We start from the raw sequence: 20,644 nt of genomic DNA, 5'->3' as shown, positions 1-20,644 counted from the left end.
TCAGGCATCATGTGAAATGGTGAAACAAAATTGTTCTAGTTCTGTGTTTTCTTTGAACATGCAAAAATACCTGGTGGGACTCAATAGACTTGGATAGCAACATACTACACAGAACTTCTAGTTTATGCTATGGCTATGTGTTGGGTTTCTAGGTAATCCTTGGCTTTAATGCAGCGTTCTCTGATGTGTATGATTTATGTGTAGGTTATGCACAGCTCAAGCAAGGATCTTTGAATTTATTTTTTACTGTTTGTGAGGAGAAGTTTGTGTGCAATTTGTGAACTGTCTTGATAAGAAAAGGTCAGAGTTGAATGAATTTGGAACATTGGAGCTGTTCTGACTGTGGCCTCAGAGCAAAGGCTCATTGTGCCTTTGCGTAAGAGGAGGTGAGGAGTACAGTGAACTTGCTGTCAAATTCTTTGTGCAAGTCATGTCTGTTTGTAGGGAGGGCTGTATGGTGACCCTTGTCCTGTTTCTAATAATACGTAAAATCACACCAGGAAATTCCCATCTCTCCTTTTTGGAGCAGGAGTTACAGGCTTTATCGTACTTCTTCGTAGCTCATGTAGCGTCAGCGACGTGTCAAAAGCAGTAAAGCTTGTATTCCATTTTCTGTTGTTTCATTTAGCTCATCTTTTGGAGTGATCATTTACAGTTATTGAAATGTTCTCTGAATTTTAGTTTTAGGAAACTCCTGCCTCCTGGCACTAAACTTTGAGCAGAAGCACACACTGTTGGGTTTATGTTAGTGACAGGTTTGTATTAGTGACAGGTTTGTTGTTTGCTGCTTTTTAGGTCCTTTTTTTTACCTCCTCTGGATAATACAGAACCTACTGCAAGCATGCCAAATGTGTTACATCTGCCTGAGGATAGAAAAGATGAAATTACTGAGGAGAACCTATACAGAAAGGTGTAATTATTTACTTTTAAGTCCAGGAATAGCTGTAGGATGTGCTAACAGCCAAAGGAAGACAAAGTTTAGGGAATTCTGGGTTCTGTTCCTGCTCCAGGCTGAGTTTGCTATTTTTAGACATGTTTGCATCCCTCCTGGTTCTTCTGGGTCTTTGTTTTTAGTGTATCTACTCACACTAGTCATCTTTCAGGTTGAGTGCCTGAAAGGATATGACTAAGAATACCTGAGAGATGTATCTCCATTCCTTTTCTTGGTCTTTTTCGTGATGGTAGGCTTTTAGGAGCCAGATGAAATAATTACAGGAAAGCTTTTGTCTGGCTCTGATTTGGAGAAGCAGAATCTTAGGGAGTTAAATTCTTCATCCACCAATTCTTTGCTGAGTGTATGAAAGAGGAGTTTTTTTCCACTTCAACAGTGTGATTGTGTCTGTATCGGAACGTGTCAGAGATGATGCCTTTATGTCAGAGATGCAATTTTTCATTCTCATGTAATGTAACTGTTCTAAAGCACAGAAGTTTTATAGGTTTTCCAGAGAACTGGAGGAAAAAAAAAGATATTTTGATGGGGATAAACCCTATTTTCTGTGTCATTTTGTTCTGGGAAATGACTTCTTCAGAATGAAACTCAAACAGGCGAACAGAATATATCACTTTTCCTTTCTCTGTCGGGTGTGTTTGAGGGACAGAGAAGTCTTGCCAAAGGTTACTTTGGCAAGGGTTTAAGCCTCTGAAAACAGGATCTTGAAAATGGAGGAGTTGTGCAACCTTAATTAGACAGGGTAGTTAGTAAATCCAGTATGGAATATCAGCTTAGTGGTGTAACTTTCCAGTGTGAACTGAGCCAAAATACAGCTCCAAGATATGTAATCTGCTTGCATTTATGATAGTGGAATATAAACTCTCATGCTTCAGATGACATGTTAAATGTGTGATTGTGTAGGCATGTAATTGCACTGCTGTTGCAATCAGCGCAGTGGAGATAATAGTCCAGCCATTTGTATATGCACTTACTGAAATAAATAAGGATAATACGTTTGCATTCCTAAAAATGTTCCATGACACCAGCGAGCAATTCTGTGTATGAGGCTGCTGGAGTTTTGTGCATGTTTTGATGGGTTTTGTTGTTTTCTTTGCCCAAAGGCATTTCAAGCAGGGAGTGCCACTGCAAAAAGCCAGTCCCAGGCTTTCAGGCTCATTCTGTCACTGCTGGTTCAGTTTTATTGGCCAAATATTTTAATGATTGTGTGGTGATGTGGATCATGTCCCTGATCCACACTAAAACTGCCTGCCCCTTTTTGCTGGAGACACAAAACACAGTCCCTAACCCAGTTCATTTTGTGGGTTTGGTGAAAGAAGGCGGCAGCACAGTTAACAAAGGGAAAGAGGAAGGAACTGCATCTTTTGGTGACAGTACCAGCTTTAATATGTTTGTTGAGCTATTGCTTATGGCCCCAATTTAAGAGAGCAGTCCTATGCAGGATGTGGCTTTAGTATGTGAATAAAGTGTCACTGAAGTAGATTTCTTGGCCTTTTCTTTCTCTTTTGTTGGCTGGTTAGTGTCCTTTAGACTGCAAAAGTGCCTTCTGCAAAGTTCCTTTAGAGAGGAAAACTAAGTGTAGGGTGAGAACAAAGGATTATCATAAACTAAAAACTGGTTGGTAAAGGAATAAAAAGACCAGTGTTCATTTGGATGAAAGCTTAGCAGTGGGGTTCCTCTGAAGTTTTCTATTTGTGCTTTTTGAGTTCATCAGCTACACAGACAGTTGTAAAGAACTTCCAAAGTACTTAAGCTGTATGCATAGCCAACAAAATGCAGAAGTTGTTCAGTGTTGAACAGTCCAGAGCAATCAAGGTTTAAGTAAAGTAGCGGTTTGGGAAAGAGATTAGTATCATGGTGGAGAGCTATGGGGAAGTTTTGGCTCAATGCACAACTATACCTTCTGTTATTAATATATGTAAAGAACAGGGTGGAGACTAATACTAAAAATATCAGTGGTTCAACTTCACACTTTGCTGGTTGTGCCTCAGTTGTTTTAAAGCTATTAATTAAGAAGGGGCTCTAAGAGGGTCAACAGCTTCACTAGTGCAAGCTGAAGTCAATTCAGAACAGCTTCATTCACAGCTGAACTTGAATCAGAACTGAATCGAACAGCTTGGAGATTCTCTTTCCTGAGGAGGAGAGATGCAGTCTCACTGCTGCTCTGTAAAGAAGGGCGCTTTTAGTGTTACTGCAAGGTAGAAAATGAAAGTCTTTAAGATTTAATAAGACAGCAGTGCCTGGGATTTGTTTTGGTTTGTTCTTTTAAGTACTTTCATTATGTCATTTCACAAGTATTTACTTTACGGGCTAGTGCCAGTGGTGTTACTTCTTTTGACATAACTGGAAAGCCTGTTTTTTGAATGTTATAGTTCTAAAAAGTATGGAATTGTCCCTGTTTAAGGACTCTAATAGTTTAAACTAGTTTAGATATTCACCTCCGGTCTGTAACTGAAGTAAAGGAGGAGAAGAAAGATTAATAGCTTTATTACAGCTTCTCGCTTATGTAGAACTATAAATAGAAATGGTGTTCTAAGAGCAAGGGCAGCACTGCTGTGGTTCTGGAAGGTTGAATCCTTAGGACTATGGCAGGAGTGCTTGTGGATGTGGGGTTTTTTTGGTGACGGAAAGGAGGAATTTATCTGAGGTTTTTCATTTTAATTTGTTTTCAGGCAAAGTTACAAACATGCACTTTGCTGTGACTGTAGTGTCTGAGTTTGCTTGCCAGAAATTGGAGGGGGAAATTAATATTAAGTGGTTTTGGTTAATTTAGGTGTCAGTTATGTTCCAGTGTGGTGTTAAGGGTGGGCCACTGAACACCATTTTAATGTAATTTGGTGACTTGGGTGTTATCAGTCTAGGTAAATGTGACAGTGTTATAAGCATACTTTCCTGATGGGATGAAGCTACGTGCTTAACAGCTCTTCTTTCTCTTGCCCCTCCCACACTTCTGATTTGCTTCATTGCAAATCTATGTGTGACTGACCAGATTTCAGGCATAGAATCATAGAATAGTTAGGGTTGGAAAGGACCTTAAGATCATCCAGTTCCTACCCCCTTCCAGGGGCAGGGACACCTCACCCTAGACCATGTCAAGGCTCTGTCCAACCTGGCCTTGAACACTGCCAGGGATGGGGCAGCCACAGCTTCTCTGGGCACCCTGTGCCAGCGCCTCAGCACCCTCACAGGGAAGAGCTTCTGCCTTAGATCTAACCTGAACTTCCCCTCTTTCAGTTTGAACCCATTACCCCTTGTCCTATCGCTGCAGTCCCTGATGAAGAGTCCCTCTCCAGCATCCTTGTAGCCCCCTTCAGACACTGGAAGCTGCTCTGAGGTGTCCACGCAGCTTCTCTTCTCCAGGCTGAACAGCCCCAATGTTCTCAGCCTGTCTCCATACGGGAGGTGCTGCAGCCCCTGATCATCCTTGTGGCCTCCTCTGGACTTGCTCCAACCGCTCCATGTCCTTCTTATGCTGAGGACACCAGCACTGCACATCATCGTGTTCTCAGGAGTTCTGTGAAAACTGGCAGCTGAGCAGAGGCGAGAGACCCAAGTTAGCGCCTCAGCTGAGGGCAGTGCAGACAGGTTTGGCCATCCTCTGTCTTGTTTGACATCTGCTGCATGTCCAGCCAGTGCATCAGTGGCTTTGGATTTGCCACAGTGCTGACATATCTTCTCCAGCCTGTTGAGGAGAAGAAGGTTGGACAACCAGTTTTTGGGAAACTGGGCTTTACTTGTGCTGCTTCTGGAGCAACCTATTAATCTGGCAGTGGCAGCCTGTGTATGAAGCTGCATCCTTTCCTTTAGGTGATGTTTAGTCCACCTTGCTTATCATACCCTTTTAGACCCAAAAGGCATATGCAGGTACCTGTTTAGTCTTAATATCAGGAAAAAGGATAAGGTGGTAAAAGAATTTAAAGTATTGTTGGGTTTAAGATTTTCTACTCTGTATATAAAAACCCAGGACAGTCAGTTATGAGTCTGACCCAGGGACATGCAGAAACATGAGGCTGGACGTGTATTTGGGTGTATCTGGGGAGACCTTGGAGAAAGCAACAGTGCGGGTGATAAGAAGGGCTCTGTACCACTGTGCAGCTCGTGTGAAGGTATTGCATTAGAAAAGTGGCCTCTTGAGTTTTGTACCTGAACCTGTTCTGTTTTGATATGCGTAAATATATACAGATGGCCCGGCAAAACTCCAGCTCTGGTAACTGCCTGTTTTGTTTCCAAATGTATTCTTCTTTCATACCCTTTTTTATTTCTTGTGCTTGTCTCTGGCATAAAATTCAGATGTTGTTCCTCCTAGCAACAGCTTTGCTTGGGAATAAATATAACCATAGCCTGTGTGTAACTAATGCAACATGAAGGACCTATGAAGTTCAGTTTACATTGCAAAAAGCTTTTGGATGCAGGTGTGGTGAATATAAATGTCTGTTAGACCTCTTGCACATAGGGGATTGCATAAAAACAAAAAAGAAAGAATCTGTTTTAATTTTAAACACTTGTATCATCAAACCTAATACTACTACATTAAAGGGAATGTGGCAACAGCAATGCCTTTGCCCTGGTAATCCTGTTGTCTTAGATGGTTTAAAGATCATTTGATGCCTACCTTGGGCTTCTGGAGGTTGACAAGATTTGTAGAGGCTGGAGTAGCACTTTTATCCCTCACTGGTTTCAGAGGGAGAATAAAATGCTGAACTGTTCCCCCCTCCTGTTTACTGCTCCCATTGTTTGTAAATGTTTTAACAGCCCACTAAACCTTAAAAGCTCAGATGCAGAGCTGAGTTCACATAACCACGCGTGCTGTCACGGTGGGTCGCTGTAGGAAGGTTAGGGGTCGTTCTGGTGGCTGCTGTGGTGAAGCAAGAGCTGTAGCAGATGGTCTGCTCCTTTCTTTAGGTGTTTTGCTCCTTTCTTTTCCAGTCCTATTACCTTTTCCTCATACCTGGCAAAACCAATGTGGTAAATCTGGGGGTCTGATCACTCATGGGGTTGTTTTGAGACAGGGTACGGAGGATTTATTTGGGTAGGTAGAGTTCAGTATTGGGAGTGCACTGACCAAAGCTCTTGCTCTGTGGGAGTGCCTGACTTCTGTAGCCTGAATAAACTTACTTATGCCTAGCTTTCTTTTTGTCTGAAGAGAGTAATTTGTAAGACACTTGGCAAGTGCTTCATGAGTAAGCCAAGGCACTTGTAGCCACAGATCATGACAAGTTGCATGAAAAGGGCTTACAGTACCTATTGTTACCCACAGACTTCAGAGTATTCACATTAATCATTTAATTGTAAAGTGAAATGTTGAGATTCATAACATCATCTTGCATTTGTGGCTGTATTTGAAATGAAGAAGTCCATTTCCACAGTCTCTTTCACACCCTTTTACAGGTGCTCTCCAGGGAAACTGCTCTGCAGTGAAGCACTGGTTTTAATTGATGTACTCTGAAGTCTGTTCTTTTTAGTTCCCCCAGCATTTTTCTGCTGTCATTTTCACCATTTCTTCCCAATGTATATAAAAGGGTTTTGATCTGAGATTTGGATTTTAAATACATCTTACTTTAATTTGAGGAAGAAGGAGAGAAAGAGGAAGAGAAACCTCGGTTACTGTCATTGCAGCAGCGTATTTCAAAACGGGGTCCCGGATATTTCACTGAACATTAGGCTGTGTACTGAGGGTGAAGGGTAGGTATTGGAGCCAGCCATTCAGAATGTTGCAATACATTGGTTTGCCTCAAGTCTTACCTTTTAATGTCAGTAAAAATCCTACTGAAACTCCCAGTAAGACAGTCAGCCACAAATCCAAGGTATTTTTGTGCAGTTGTCAGCAGATATAAGAGGATTACTTGTTTTGTAATAGTAACAGATGCCAGAGAGCTAAACTTCACCAAATTAGGAACAGTGAACTTTTTGCTGCTGCTTTGGGGTGTAGAAACAGGAATAATCTAAAGAGAGAGGCTGGTTTTTTTCTGTGCTAATTACTTCATTTGTGGTAGCCTGAGAGAGCCATGAAAGGTGTTGCTTCTGATCTGATGATGATGAATTTATGCTTCCTGGCAAGCTGAAACGTGGCCACACACTTAATTCTAAAGAGTCTCTGAACTGGTGCAGGATAACCTGGGGTAAATTTAAGTATGGTAAGATGCTTTGTCAGCTTGAATCATTTGCTGTGTCATATCAGTGAAAGTACTAGCTTAAGTTCCCAGCTAGAATTACTGTCATGCACTTTCCAGCATGCTTTTTAAGCTTACTGTAGCCTAGTGTTTTAATAATGGGACTTGCATAAACAGGAACATAAAACTGAATGTCGGAATTTGCTGTTTCCAAGGGGAAATATTTTTCATGTTATAACTTCTTTGTTGTAAAGGCTGTTTGTAGCGTGGGTGAAAAGTTTCACAGAGTCCTTGAAACCTGATGGTGCAAACATTTAAGGCTTCTTTTGAAAGGTTTCTCTTTCTGTTTCCTTGCATCTGTATCAAGTTATTTTTTGATTCTTTCATTATGAAGTTTCCCCCTCCACACTGCAGCTTGAAAATGGCCAGTGAGTTGGTTCTGGTTCGTGCCATACGGCAACATTAACCCATTGGAAGTGCAGGATGGTGCTGAGGTGTAGAGGAGAGAAGAGTGTTGCAGCTGTGCTTGAGGATATTGATTTTTAGATTATGCTGTTTGTTGTAGCCAGCTTGCACAAGGCTGACTATTTTACATCAAGATCAAGTTAAGAGCTGATGCTGCAAAGCGGGTTTCAACCATTCCCCCTGCTTTGAAAGAGGTAGTTCTCTCCCTGGAGGAGGCAGCACTGCTGTTTCACAAGTAATTTGCTTTGCACAGACCATTGCCCTAATGGGATTTTTCACACAGTTGGTTTGGATTTACTGTTCTTTGGTGTTGATCACACAATGTAAAAAGTATCCCTTTACTCAGGGCTGTGCACCTGGGTGTATTCTCTGGGCATTGCCTCCCCTGGAACCTCACTGAGAAGATCTGCTTTTGTCTTGTATCTGTTTTCCTTTTTTAAGGCTGTATGATATGGTAGCTTTGGAGTCACCTTAATAGTTGAGGGAAGTGAAGTACCTTATGAATGACTCTTCAGCATCACAGGGAATTTCACATCTGGAAGGACAAGCACCAGGATCAAATGAGTAATGCGTACCATTGCCAGTGACTCAAAAGGAAACTGTAGTAATGGTATTGTAGGATTTCAGTACTGCCCCTGAGTAGATTCTGCTGCATAGTCAGTTGGCTCTGCAAAGACAGCTCAGGTTATTGTTACGACGCAGTACTTGGACTGTGATAAAGGATGTGCTTTCAGAGTGCTCTCTGAGGAAGAAAATACTTGCTTTAATTTGCTTCTCCCAACCAAATCCAAAGCCTGCTAAAAGTCAAACAGCTGCCACCCTGACCCTGCCTAAATAGTGGTTCTGTGGTGTCTGTGGCATGTGGCTTTAGAATGTTTGTAACAAGAATATTTCTCTTTTGTATTTAAGCTTACAGGGAAAAGGTGTGAGTTGCATGCTTTTAACCTGTTCTGACATTCTTTAAAAGACCAAAACTCTTCAACTTGCTGTGCTCCAAAGACCACAACATGCCTAACAAGTTTGTTTTTAAAAGAAATCCATAGCAATTTCAAAGGTAATTTAGGTGACTCGTGCTGGGTATGGTTTGTGTGTTGGAACAACCAGTCTTGCCCAGCAGGTCTTCCAGTGTAGCAGACCTCATTTCCATAAGGATCCTTTCTGGTCCAACTGTTGTTTGTTGCCCCATCATCCCATCTTCATCTGATAGCTGTGGTTGGGCTGACTTTTATCACATGGTGTTGCAGTGGCTCTTTTCTGCTTCTTGTGTGTTAGAGCATCTTGTCCAAAACTGGAAAAACAAGAAATATCTTGAATAAAGATAATAGGGGAAATAATCGAGGCCTTCCCACTTTACATGTTGGGTTTTTTTTTTTTTGTTTACTTATTACTAGTCTAAGATTTAAGTGTAATTAAGTGTCAACAGCTATATCTGAGCATTAAGTAGTAATTTGAATGTTTAGGGTATTTGAGTAACTGAAAGTAGCTCAATTTCAATCTGGTTGCTTGTATGCTTCATGCTTGACATGCAACAAAGCAGTCTCAATGGAGTAATTTGCCATCATACTGTGTAATGTAGCGAAAGATACAGATATAAATGAAGTTCTCAAGACTTCATAGCAGTGATCACAATGGCTTATTCTGTCTAAAATGCATCATTGCTTCAAGCTTGTGGTGGTGTTTACTGGTCCTACTTTCCTGCCTGAATCTGATGATCCCAGGTGAATCATTCTGCTTCTGTAATATGAAAGTTTGAGCTGTCCTTGAAATTTATGTCTATGCTGCAGTTCTGTAGGAGCAAGATAGAAGAACCTTTCCAGTTTGTATTTGCAGTGTGTGCTTTATGACTATAAAGGCTGCTCCTTTTCATGCTGCAGGAGGGAAATGTAGATTTTGTTGTAGCTGGTGGTATCCACTAAGAAGGAATTCTGTTAAGACTGTGTTTTTCCTCCTAGCGTCAGGCTGTGGATCACAGAGTTCTTTAGTTTGGAAGGGACCACAGGATCATGTAGTTGAACACCATGCAGGGTCAATTAGAGCAGGTTGTCCAGGTCCATGCCCAGTCAGGTTTTGAATAGCTCCAAGGATGAACACTTCACAGCTTGACTGTGTGACCTGTGCCAGTGTTCAACCACCTTTAGAGGATTTGTTCTCCTTCTGTTGAAGTGGGGTGTCCTGTATTTCAGTTTGTGCCTGTTGTCTCTCAGCCTGTCACTGGATACTGCAGGAGTCTGGGTAAATCTAATCCCCTCCCTGCACCTCTATTGGTTACTTACACATGGGTAAGGTTTACCCCCCTGAAGTCTTTTCTTCTCCAGGCTGAATTAGTCCCAGGTCCCTCAGCCTCTTCTCTTATGAAAGATGCTTCAGTCCCTTAATCATCTTAGTGGGTCTTTGTTGGACTCCCTCCAGTAAGTCTGCATCTTACATTGTACTGGGGAGCGCGGGACCGGACCCAGTGCTCCCCAGCACTGAGCAAGCTTATCAATCACTCCTCCCAGTTCTTCATTGTCTGCAAGCTTGCTGCCAGTTTAGAGGGTGCACTCCATAGTTCAGGCTGCTAACAAGGATGTTGAACACTACTGGTACCAGTATGGAGCCTGGGGTACAACCTAGTGATTGGGCTTTTTGCTCGGGGGATGATCATTTTCTCTCCTACAGCTTTCCTTCCTCAGTCTCATGTCCCTGGGTTGCCATACTGAATTTCAGAAGAGCTTACCACCACCCTTTTTTTGCTCTAAAAAAATCTTCCTCTTTCCTCCTGCTTTATTTCTCATTATTTTCATATCTACAGGAGGAAAAGCTGCCTCAGACTTTGTCTGACTTGAATCCTGGAAGAAACAAGTTCTCCAGCTCATGCAGTGGATGGGAATCTTTGTAACGATACTTGTAGTTTTTAAAGGGAAAATAAAACCAATAATGCCTGGCAGACAGTGATTGATGTGTCAGACCCTGCTTGTCAGCTCTGTTCCTGTTTGGTTAGTTGCAGAGCAGTAGTGATGGGGCAGATTGAGTATGGATACAGCACTGTTGTAACCTGCTGGGTTCAAGTTATTCAAATACAGAGCCACAGCCAACTGTTCTTTGCTTGAAAGGGTGATAAGGGTAACAACAACAGCAGGCTCTGTATTTGTGGCATGTTTTAGTTACCCAGCTGCACTGGTATAGTTTTCATCATAGAAAAGACACACTTTCTTCTCCTCTCACTGCTCTTTCACAGAGGAACGTGCTTGAATTGTTGTAATGGGGGTGGATTCTGAAACTCCCCTGATTTCAAAGTCACTTTTCCTTTTAACTCTAGAAAAGCCAGCCTGGTTTTCATAAAGCAGCCTTACAGACACAATTTTCTTTGATCTTAGGATGTGTTTGGCATTGTAACAATACTTAAAATACTATAGTTTCAATGTATGACTGAGATTGTATGACTGAGGAGGACTTTTAAGACTGTGATACCAACTTAAGCAAATTTGATGTTGGGCTGTCTTCTTGTTGAGAGTAACCATCAGTGTTATGGGTGAACAAATGGAAGTGTTCTGTGGATTTATTGTGTAAAGTCATATGCTTGAGCAGTGAGAATCCTTTCTCACTCATAAAAGTTATCACTATAGATAAAGAGACTGAAATATAGGACCCACAACCCTGTCTGATAAAAAGGGTCTATTTCGGCAACTGCTGGATCTCTTTGTGTTGAGGAATTGACTGTGGTGTTTCCATCGTTGTCTCTGAGCAGGGTTGAAGGGCAGAAAGGTAAAAAAGACCCTTGTATGTCTTCATTCTTCTGAACATTTTCAAGCCCATACTCTCCATCTAGGGAGCAGGAAACTCCAGTGGAATATTTTGTGGGTCTCTTTACTGGTACAAGCGGTCTTGTGGCCCCGTGATGCCAAAGGAGGGTTCTCACCACTTAAAATTGCATGTTCTTAGCAAATCATGTCTTTGCTCTGTGTAACAATTTAGCTGAGTTCCTTCTGTTCAGAGTCTCTGTCTCTTCAGTGCTTGTTTTATAGAAGCCTGTTTCTTTGCTTCTATCACTTACGGTGTTACAGCTTTTTGGTCATCCCCGGACTGTTCAGAAGGTTTTAACCAGCAAATGCCACAAGTTCCACTTCAGCTTCTATTTTGGTCATGTTGAGGGCAGTCCTGTAAACTTTGTCTTTATTTGGTGTTGAAAGTAAACATTTTTGAACGTAGATGAACAGTGTTTCTTTGCACAGTATAACTAGGAATGACCAAATTAATGCTTTAAACATGACCTGAAGTGACAGCAGTTAACCTGAAGTCTGTTTACCGTTGGTTCAGATTCTTCTGTCTTTTTGGGACCTTGCCAACAATGTGCTTCAAAGTAGGTAATTTTTTGTGCATCCTTTGAACCCCTTAGGATTGTTTCTACCTTTCAAGCCTTACTTGAGTGATTGGCAATATCCCTTAACCTTTACCAGTTTTATTTCTTAAGTGTGCTAAATACACAGGATGTATTCTTTTGTGGTGAGGAAGATTGCAAGACTGCCCCATTGCTTTGCTTCTCTTTCTTCTAGGCTTCAAACAAACTGATTTTTCCTGGCCACTATAACATCTGCAGCATGTAAGGCATTAGAGCATTAGGGTATTATTTCATGAATGCATTGATGTTCCTCTGGGTAGTTAATGTATTTTATCTGTCAGCAGGGAGGAATGTGCTGTACAGCTTGCTCCTTCTGCGAGTGGTCTGACTCATGAGCTCGAGGTACTTCAAAAGGATTTCAGCACTCCATCCCATTCTTCAGTCTTGCAGTTGCTTTTCTAATAATAGAAACAGCAGTACAGACAGTGGAGTGGCTCCTTGGCTGCTACAGTTTATGACCAGTATAGCCATGAAAGCTGATATCCATCACAGTCTTCACATTTCACAGTCCACATTTGCTTATGTGGCTACAAACACTGTTTCTCTCATACTGCTCCTTGGAAGCACTAACCACTGTATACAGCTGAGGTTCCAGTTTGGATGATCAGAACTAGAAGCTGTGTGACTTTGGTGCCTCTGCGTTCAAGCACTGTCGTGGGAGCAACATAAATTGGTGTTGGGAGACCTCCAGGGTATGTCTAGTGAGAGATGTGTTCTTGTAAGACTTAGGACGTATTGAAACTATTCCTTCAATATCTATAGTGAGCATAGCTTCTGTATCCTGACAGAATTTGTTGACTTGAAAAGTTTTCTTATCATATAAACTGCTTGCCTAGCATAATTGTGAGGAGGTGAAGCTCTTGAGATGGTGCTGCCTCTATTGAAGTCAGTGGAAGAAGTTTGCTTCACTGAAGATGAGCTGAGGTTTCACTTTTATTGATTCTTGCTCACAGATGGGTAAAAGGAGGCCTCTCTTCAGCCACAAGCATCATCTCTCGTGCCAGTGAATTATAGAACTCCAGCAAACTGTACCCATGAGGTCTTGAACATGCACTCCAGGAAAATTGTCAGTCTTCAAAAGCAGTCATCACTAGGGCCCATTTCCAAAAGGAACTGCTGTGCTTTAGGAAGAATGTGGTTCTTGGGTTGGCTCAAAAGAGGAAAGAGCCAGGGCATCTCTATTGTAATTGTCTCCTGTTTTTAACACCTCTTCCTGTCAGTGAATTGAAGTCAGAGTGTGGGCTGATTAAGGGCATAAATATTGTGACTGCTAAAGTCCTCTTCTCCACAAAGCAGTTCTGCCTGTCAACTGCAGATAGAGAGGGAAAGGAAGCTAAAAAGAATGGAACTGAAGGCCAAAGGAAATGTGCATTGTTTCCTACGATGAAGCGTAGAGGTGTGCAAGATGGTTTGTCACAGAAAAACACAGATGGTGACTGGGCCATGTTAAACCTAATCTTGGTTTATTTAATGTGGAGTCTGGAAACTCCCTTTATCTTCAGGCTTCTCTTCCCCAGCTGCTGCTTCTTTGACTTCTCAATGATGAACACTTTTCTTGATGGAAATAAAAGGGACAGTTTGTCAGCACAGGTCAGTTCATCATCACTATGAAAGTCTGAGCCAAGTTAGCTGTAAAAGAGGCTTCTTTTGGTATCAAAATCTTGTTTGAAACAGATTTTCACAACCTTAAGGTTTGTATATTGTAAGAGCATTGAAATTGCTAATACTTCTGTAGCGAGGGTACATTCTTTAATGGGAAATGAAAGATAACACATTAAGTGAAGCTGTGTTAAGGAGATGTTATGTTGTGTGCATGTTCTTTTCCCTCCTTTTCCAGACTACTTTTACTGATCACTTGTATGTCTTGTGTGTACATAGGCACAATATGTGAAGGTTTCCTTGGCAGTATGAATTTTGGCAGGAAGGGGTGGGATAGGAAGAGCTCTTTTCCTCTTTTCAATAATATTTGTCTGATTTAACATAGGTGGTTTAAAATACTTTCTAACCCTAAAATACATACTTAATAAGTGTAAAAACCTAACTGTATGCTGGTTTACTTAGTCCACTCTTTGGTTTCCCTTTTCTTCGTGTAGGCAACCAATTCAGAGAGACAAATGCCTTGAACCTTTTTGTTAAGGGGCAAACCCCACACCTGTACTATATCCATGTGTTTTTTTTAATGCTGTCTAGTCATGCTAAGTAATATTCAACCTCTCACATCACTTCTGGGATTTCTTAATGCCAGCTATCAAAGAATCTCATCTATAGAAGCGAGACAAATGAATTTAACAACTCTACATAGCTACTCTAGCTGAAACATGCTTTGATGAGCCATTTGTGAATAAGAGTAAAGCAGGGTGCAACTTGCCAAACAAAACTGCTTGAGTGTGAGGAGTGTTTAAAACATAGAAACCTGCTTGAGTTACAGTCACTGTTGCATACCTAATAGTAATGTTCCCTCTTTGAGGAAGCAAAGGAGACTGTCCATTAATAGTGCCAAGTATTAACTACTGAAGGTTTCCAAGAGATTTTACTCTTCAGTTCTGTGTGTTGCCAACCTGCAGCTTCTTGGAACAGCTTTTCTTGAAGCCTTGCCTCATGGATGCAAGTGATCATGAGTGATGAGAAGAAAACTGAACGAAGGAGTGGGAAGTTCTGGAGTAAAAGTTCTCCAGTTGCTAGAGAAAGCTATGTGTCTTGTGTGTAGACTCAAATCTAAACAGCGAATAAAATGGGCTTCCAAATCAATATATTTACATATATGACAACTTTCAGGGGATTTATCTAGGCTGGTTTATGGGTTTGGGGGGTTCAATAATTGTGATGAGAACACTTAGAGTTTCCCTGACCTTGCTATAAAGCATGGGTCTTTCATCTTTTTTATATATGGAATTAACATGGTAGCTTGTAGGATTGGGTGCTTGTAGGAGAATTGCCTTTGGTTCCTTCACTGCCCATTTCCAAATGCCTGGAGGCTTTTTCTTTTTTCCTTGCTTTCCAATTCAGTGGGGAAATAAGAACTTAAGACCCGATACCTCTTGAAACAATAGCCCTAGGTATTCATTGGAACTTATGTTGCCAATAAAACTTATGCTGATTTTTACACACTGTAGTAAAACTGTTAACTCTAATGAAGAAGAGATGGTTGAAAATCTCAGAACATACCTGAAGTTTTAAAACGCAGTATGCAAAATGAAGTTAGTTCAAATTCATTGCTAGGCAATCGTGCAGATACCGCCATTCTTGCCAGGCATGTTCGTAAGTATAAAATTGATCTATGGAATTGTTAGTTAGCTGAGTAGTCATTTGCCCAGCCTAATGACATACTGCAAATAAAGTGCTTGAATATTTATTCATAGCATTGCTTCCATGCACACAGTTATGTTAAGGACAAAGCAGCCAATCATATAGTCACAGAATGGTTTGGGTTGGAAAGAACCCTAAGATCATCCAATTCCAACCCCCTGCCAGGGGCAGGAGACACTTCACCCTGGACTGTGTCGCCCAAGGCTCTGTCCAACCTGGCCTTGAACACTGCCAGGGATGGGGCAGCCACAGCTTCGCTGGGCACCCTGTGCCAGCGCCTCAGCACCCTCACAGGGAAGAGCTTCTGCCTTAGATCTAACCTGAACTTTCCCTCTTTCAGTTTGAACCCATCACCCCTTGTCCTATCGCTACAGTCCCTGATGAAGAGTCCCTCTCCAGCATCCTTGTAACCCCCTTCAGACACTGGAAGCTGCTCTGAGGTCTCCATGCAGCTTCTCTTCTCCAGGCTGAACAGCCCCAATGTTCTCAGCCTGTCTTCATACAGGAGGTGCTCCAGCCCCTGATCATCCTCATGGCCTCCTTTGGGCTTGCTCGTACAGCATCATGTCCTTGTGCAACCAGAGCTGGATGCAGCATCCAAGTGGGGTCCCATGAGAGCAGTGGGGCAGGATCACCTCCTTCCACCTGCTGGTCACACTCCTTTTGATGCAGGCCAGGTTTCTGGGCTCAATCGCAAACTGAAGCCAGCTCATGTTCAGTTTCTCATTAACCAACACCCCCAGGTCCTTCTCCTCAGGACTGCTGAGAATCACTTCTCTGCCCAGCCTGTGTTTGTGCCTGGCATTGGCCCAACCCAGTGCAGGACTTTGCACTTGGCCTTGTTGAACTTCATGGGGTTGGTAATGTTCTGAGAACTCTCAATAGATATATTTAAATGTGTAAAAGTTCAGTAAAAACATGGATAAAACTCATTGCTTTTATTTTCTTCTTTAAGGTCTGCAAGGATGAGCTCGTGCAAAGCTCAGTTTGCAGCTCATCGGATGAAATATTTTCTTGATGTTTTAGAGACTCGTGTCCGTCTTGGACTTCTTGTTATAAGAGAAGGGTAACTCTTTCTTGTCTTACTGTGGATGCAGTTGCAAGTAACATTGTCTTCATCCTTTCCTGGAGAAGCCTTTTCCTTGCAATGCTAAGTCACAAATGAAGCATCTCTTACAGCTAAGCCAATTCTGTCTCAATCTTGTGGGGGAAAGATGTCATTACTCATCAGGATTACCAGATCTGCTTGGTACTGAGTGTACCATGATTTTGAATTTCCATGTTAAACTGATTTCCTGCTCTTTCCTTACTCTATTTCACTATATTAAACTGCATTTTCAGAAACCTAACTATTGCGAGGCTGTAGACACAGACCCAGTATCCCTATAAAATGTGCCCTGGCAATAGAAGGAGGCTGAGGAGCAATGTTTGCTGGTTTTCAGGCTCCTGAGTGACAAGTAGTTGTCTTTGAACTGATTTTTGTCTTGTTGCAGTGGAGCAAAGCAGCGTTCCTGGTTCTGCTGGCGTGCAGCTGGGGTTTTGATGCGACTGTTTCCAACTGCGATGGAGCAATGTAATAGCACAAGTATTTCTTAAAGCAAAAGTTGCTCCTTCGGAGTATTTCGGTGTGGTGGAATGATTGAAGACAGGCATTTATTTCCCCCACTGACTTTAAAGGGACACAATGAACTTAAGATTCTAGATATTTGAAGGGGTTTTTTCTTCTTTAGGAATGTGTGGTAATGGCAGTGGCTTTTCTGCACACTTGTGTGGTTTGCTGTTGGGTTTCCTATCCAGAAATGCTCTGGGAAGGACTTGCACAAACTGATTCCTTTCTCCTTGGTAATCAGGTCAATCGATTGACCATAAAGCATTATTAAGCACAAGAGACAGAGTGATTGCCTGAGGAGAAATGACAGGGCAAAGGAACTAGAGGATGTCCAGCTGAATCACTGTCAGTTTAACAGCTTCCTACCTGTCCGCTGAGCCGCAGAAGTTGAGCTGTTAGCCTGGCCAGTTGGTGGATAAAGAGAGTTCTCCTCTTTAGTTGTTTTAAAGTGCATGCACTTCTTATGGCTTACGTTACATTCTTCAGTCGTGAGCTTTAATCCTGCAGAAAGTTAGATCTGTGAAACATTTTTGAAGGCTAAAAAGAGTTTCTTTTTCAAGCTGCTCTGCAGTAGAACTGATGAGTAGCATTAATCTGTGTGTTCCAGGGCAGTATCTGTAATAAAGTAATCCATTTTTCTCTGGGTGATCTAGAAATAAAAGAATTGTATTTGGAAATCATAGAATCATAGAATAGTTAGGGTTGGAATGATGAGCTACTTGTGAGAAACCTTATTTTGCAGATGCTGAATGTATCTAGTACTTAGTTTTTATTACTGTTGGAAGGCCACACTTCAGTAAGACAATTGCATACTGGCTTCTTAATAAAGACACTGAAGTTATACTTCCAGAATAAGTATGTGTCATTTCTCTGTAAAGCAATTCTTGTTTCATCTTAGTTTCTTGCTTTGTGGGGTACTGCCATAGGTGGGCATGTGAAATACTTGATAGGGAAGGTGCATGGTGAACTGTGGCTGCCAGAACCAGGCATTTCCCAACTTCCATAGCGTTAGAGAGGACATTAGAGGGAATTTGCGTGTAATTGAGGAGGAGAGATAAAGGGGAATCTTCTAAGATCATGTTAAGAATTAAAAGAGAGGATCTGTGCTTATTAGCTTGCCCAGGGAAAGGAGCTTGAACATTATGGAGTGAATACACCTCCCTACCTTTGTATCTCTGACTCTACTTGTAAATACAGCATTTCATTTATTTACTTTGTGTTCAAGTCTTAATTCAGTACTAACATAACAAAGTGGCAGTTTTCAAAGGCCTGTTGCTAAATGGATTTCTGCAAGGACATGGGAGCTATGCAGGGACTATAGGGTGTTGTCTTCAGTGTGTAACCTATGGCTTTTGCATCAGTTAAACCACTGCTTCAGAGACAAATAGTAGTAAAGTAATTAATTGTCCTGTGATGAGAGTTGTTCACTGCCTGGAAATCCGTTAATAACAGTGCTAAAGATTCAGCAGCAGAGCTGAAATACTTCCTTTGATGTTGGAAATAATAGCAAGTGAGAACCGCTTAAGATACTGAACAAACACAGAAACAATAATCCCATCCTACATGTATGGGCGATGTGTCTTACCTCTCCTTTTGAACTTCACAGAACTGCTCTGCTCATCTTTTCCCGTTACCCTGCACTGCAGTAACCATCCCTTTTATTGAAGAGAGACCAGACTCCACATGCTTATCTTTTTGTCCCAATGACAGCATTAGACATATTCTGGTCTTCAATTTACAACAGGCTTACAACCTGGTTTTCCATCCTGTGTTCTTCTTTGGGAGGCAGTCGTCTTGTTTTTCCTGATTAGTTACTTGGTGATGATGGAAGCAGCAATTTAAACTCCTTTTCCTTACCTCAGGAATTCTTGCTCGTCAGTGTAAATGTTGGCTGATGAGCAGCTGTAGCTTCCTCCCAACATCATTCTTACCACTGGAGTATCTGCTCTACAGAAGAGTGACTAATAGTTTCTGTCATCTGAGCAGCATTCTCTGAAGCCACTTTCTTGCCTAGAGCTAACTTATTTCAATGTGAATTACTGAGTTTGTTTAATGTAGCATTTTAAAGCCAATGATCCAACTGCAGACTTTCTGGTTTGCTTTTACCAGGGTGGTTTATTAATAGTAAGTGTAGAAATGAAACAAACTTGGTAAGTTAAAAAAGAATGACCAAAAACCATCTCTGCCAACATGATCTGTTTTTTAATCTAATGAGGTGAAACAGTTGAATTCGAAAGCTGGGTCAAAAGCTTATGTAATTTTGAGACCCTAAATATAGAATGGTGTAATGACACAAAAAGATCAATCTCTGTGCGTATGTTCTGGTAGAGAACTTTTGTTCTTATTCTGTGCATGCAATTTAAAACTAAGCTGGATACCCTCTGCTTAGAAAAATGGTCTTGCTGATATTCCTATCTTTATGCTATGTGCCAGTTTAAATGGACATGTAGCATGTAGCTTCCTTTGTTATAATTATCTGGGTCTTTGGGGTTTTTTTGGTACATTTATAGGCATTGTAAAATTGACCTTTTTATGTTATTTTTTTCAATAGTAGTGGAATGGGGTGATGATGTTAATGCAGTATCAGAAGATGAAGCCATGGTGCTGGTGAACCATCAAGCAACGGGTGACGTCTGCACTCTGATGATGTGCCTTCAGGATAAAGGCACGGTAGGCTACAACTGGGGAGTGGGATAGCTTCCGTGTGTGTGATCTGTCACCTTGGGTGTGGGGTACTCACATCTGTGTGAGGTATTGATGACTGACTTGGGTGTTAATAATCTCAAGGCCCTGAGCAGATTTGGTTTAATGTGACAGCCATTAGCTTGAAGCAGGTTTTAGACCATAAAGGTTGCCTTTAAAGAAGGCCAAATATGAGCTGAGTCAGTGTGCATCCAGACTAGGTTAACACAGGGAAGCAGATCTCCTGGCAGGTAATCATGTACTTGACTTTCTCATCTCACCTCATGCTCTTGTGCAACTTGTGCTAACTTTGCTTGAACCAGCACAAGTCTGGCTTCTTGGTTATGACTTTATTCCAGCATGGAATTTTTCTCAAAATTAGAAGCAAGTTGTGCATTGGAATTTTCATATATAGGAGTTCAGAAACTGAAGATGACTTCCCTATGAGAGCATGCCCATGCTAAGCCAGCTAGCTAAGGTCAAAATTGCTTGAGCTCTTATTTTACAAGCCCTTAAGCATTCTTTGGTGAGAAGTGCAACTAATGTCAATTGTTTCATGCACTGCTGTTCAGAAGATTCCCATCTAGGAAGTGTAGTGCTGGAAACTGGACTATGGGATCTAAACAGGCTATCAAACCTATGTGCAGGTCAGGAGGAAGAGGGTATGTAGGATTGGGCTGCAAAAGGTGGACAGTATACCTGGCAAGGTGAAAAAGTGCCTCAGCTGTGTCTTAGTATTGTCTTCTTTCTAGAGACCATACAGTGAAGAAGCAAGGAATGCAACTGCTTTTTGTTGCATCTGTAACTGTGGCACTGTTGGGGTATATTAATATAGATTGGGTGTACATTCGATCTCTTATCAGAGATTTCAGTTTTCTTTCAAAACCAAAACACCCCAAACCCTCAAACAAACCCAGTTCAGAAAAGGAAGTATGGAAATACCCCTCAGGATTGAGCAGAGACAGATTCCTGTCTTCCTCCTGTAGCCTAGAGAGAACTGGGTTTAAAAGTACTTTTAATTGCTTTAATTTCTTTGGGTATTGAGGCAGTTAAATGAATTCTCTACCATACCCCAGTGAGGAGAATGACAGAATAAACACTCTTTAATTCCCTTCATCAGTATTATGCATAGGACAATCTTGTGG

General features: G+C 41.6%; 1 protein-coding gene across 2 annotated transcripts in view; it reads left to right on the top strand.

The window, feature by feature from the left end:
- INTS7 (integrator complex subunit 7) overlaps nt 1-19,420 on the top strand; it is a gene marked incomplete at its 5' end in the record, with an annotated part of 69,952 nt that extends 50,532 nt beyond the window's left edge. The window contains one exon of one of the 2 annotated variants that reach the window (XR_013956639.1): nt 19,369-19,409. Coding sequence is in view for 1 of the 2 variants with exons in the window: in XM_080616093.1 (XP_080472219.1) it covers nt 19,369-19,371 (3 nt within the window). Of the gene's footprint in view, nt 1-19,368 lie in introns of both variants that reach the window. The other variant, XM_080616093.1, reaches the window with a different exon arrangement.
- Between the last annotated feature and the right edge of the window lie 1,224 nt (nt 19,421-20,644).

Source organism: Psittacula echo (genome assembly GCF_963264785.1).
Source record: "Psittacula echo genome assembly, chromosome: 4".
Lineage (NCBI taxonomy): Eukaryota > Metazoa > Chordata > Aves > Psittaciformes > Psittacidae > Psittacula > Psittacula echo.
This window is presented reverse-complemented; position numbering and strand designations above follow the sequence as displayed.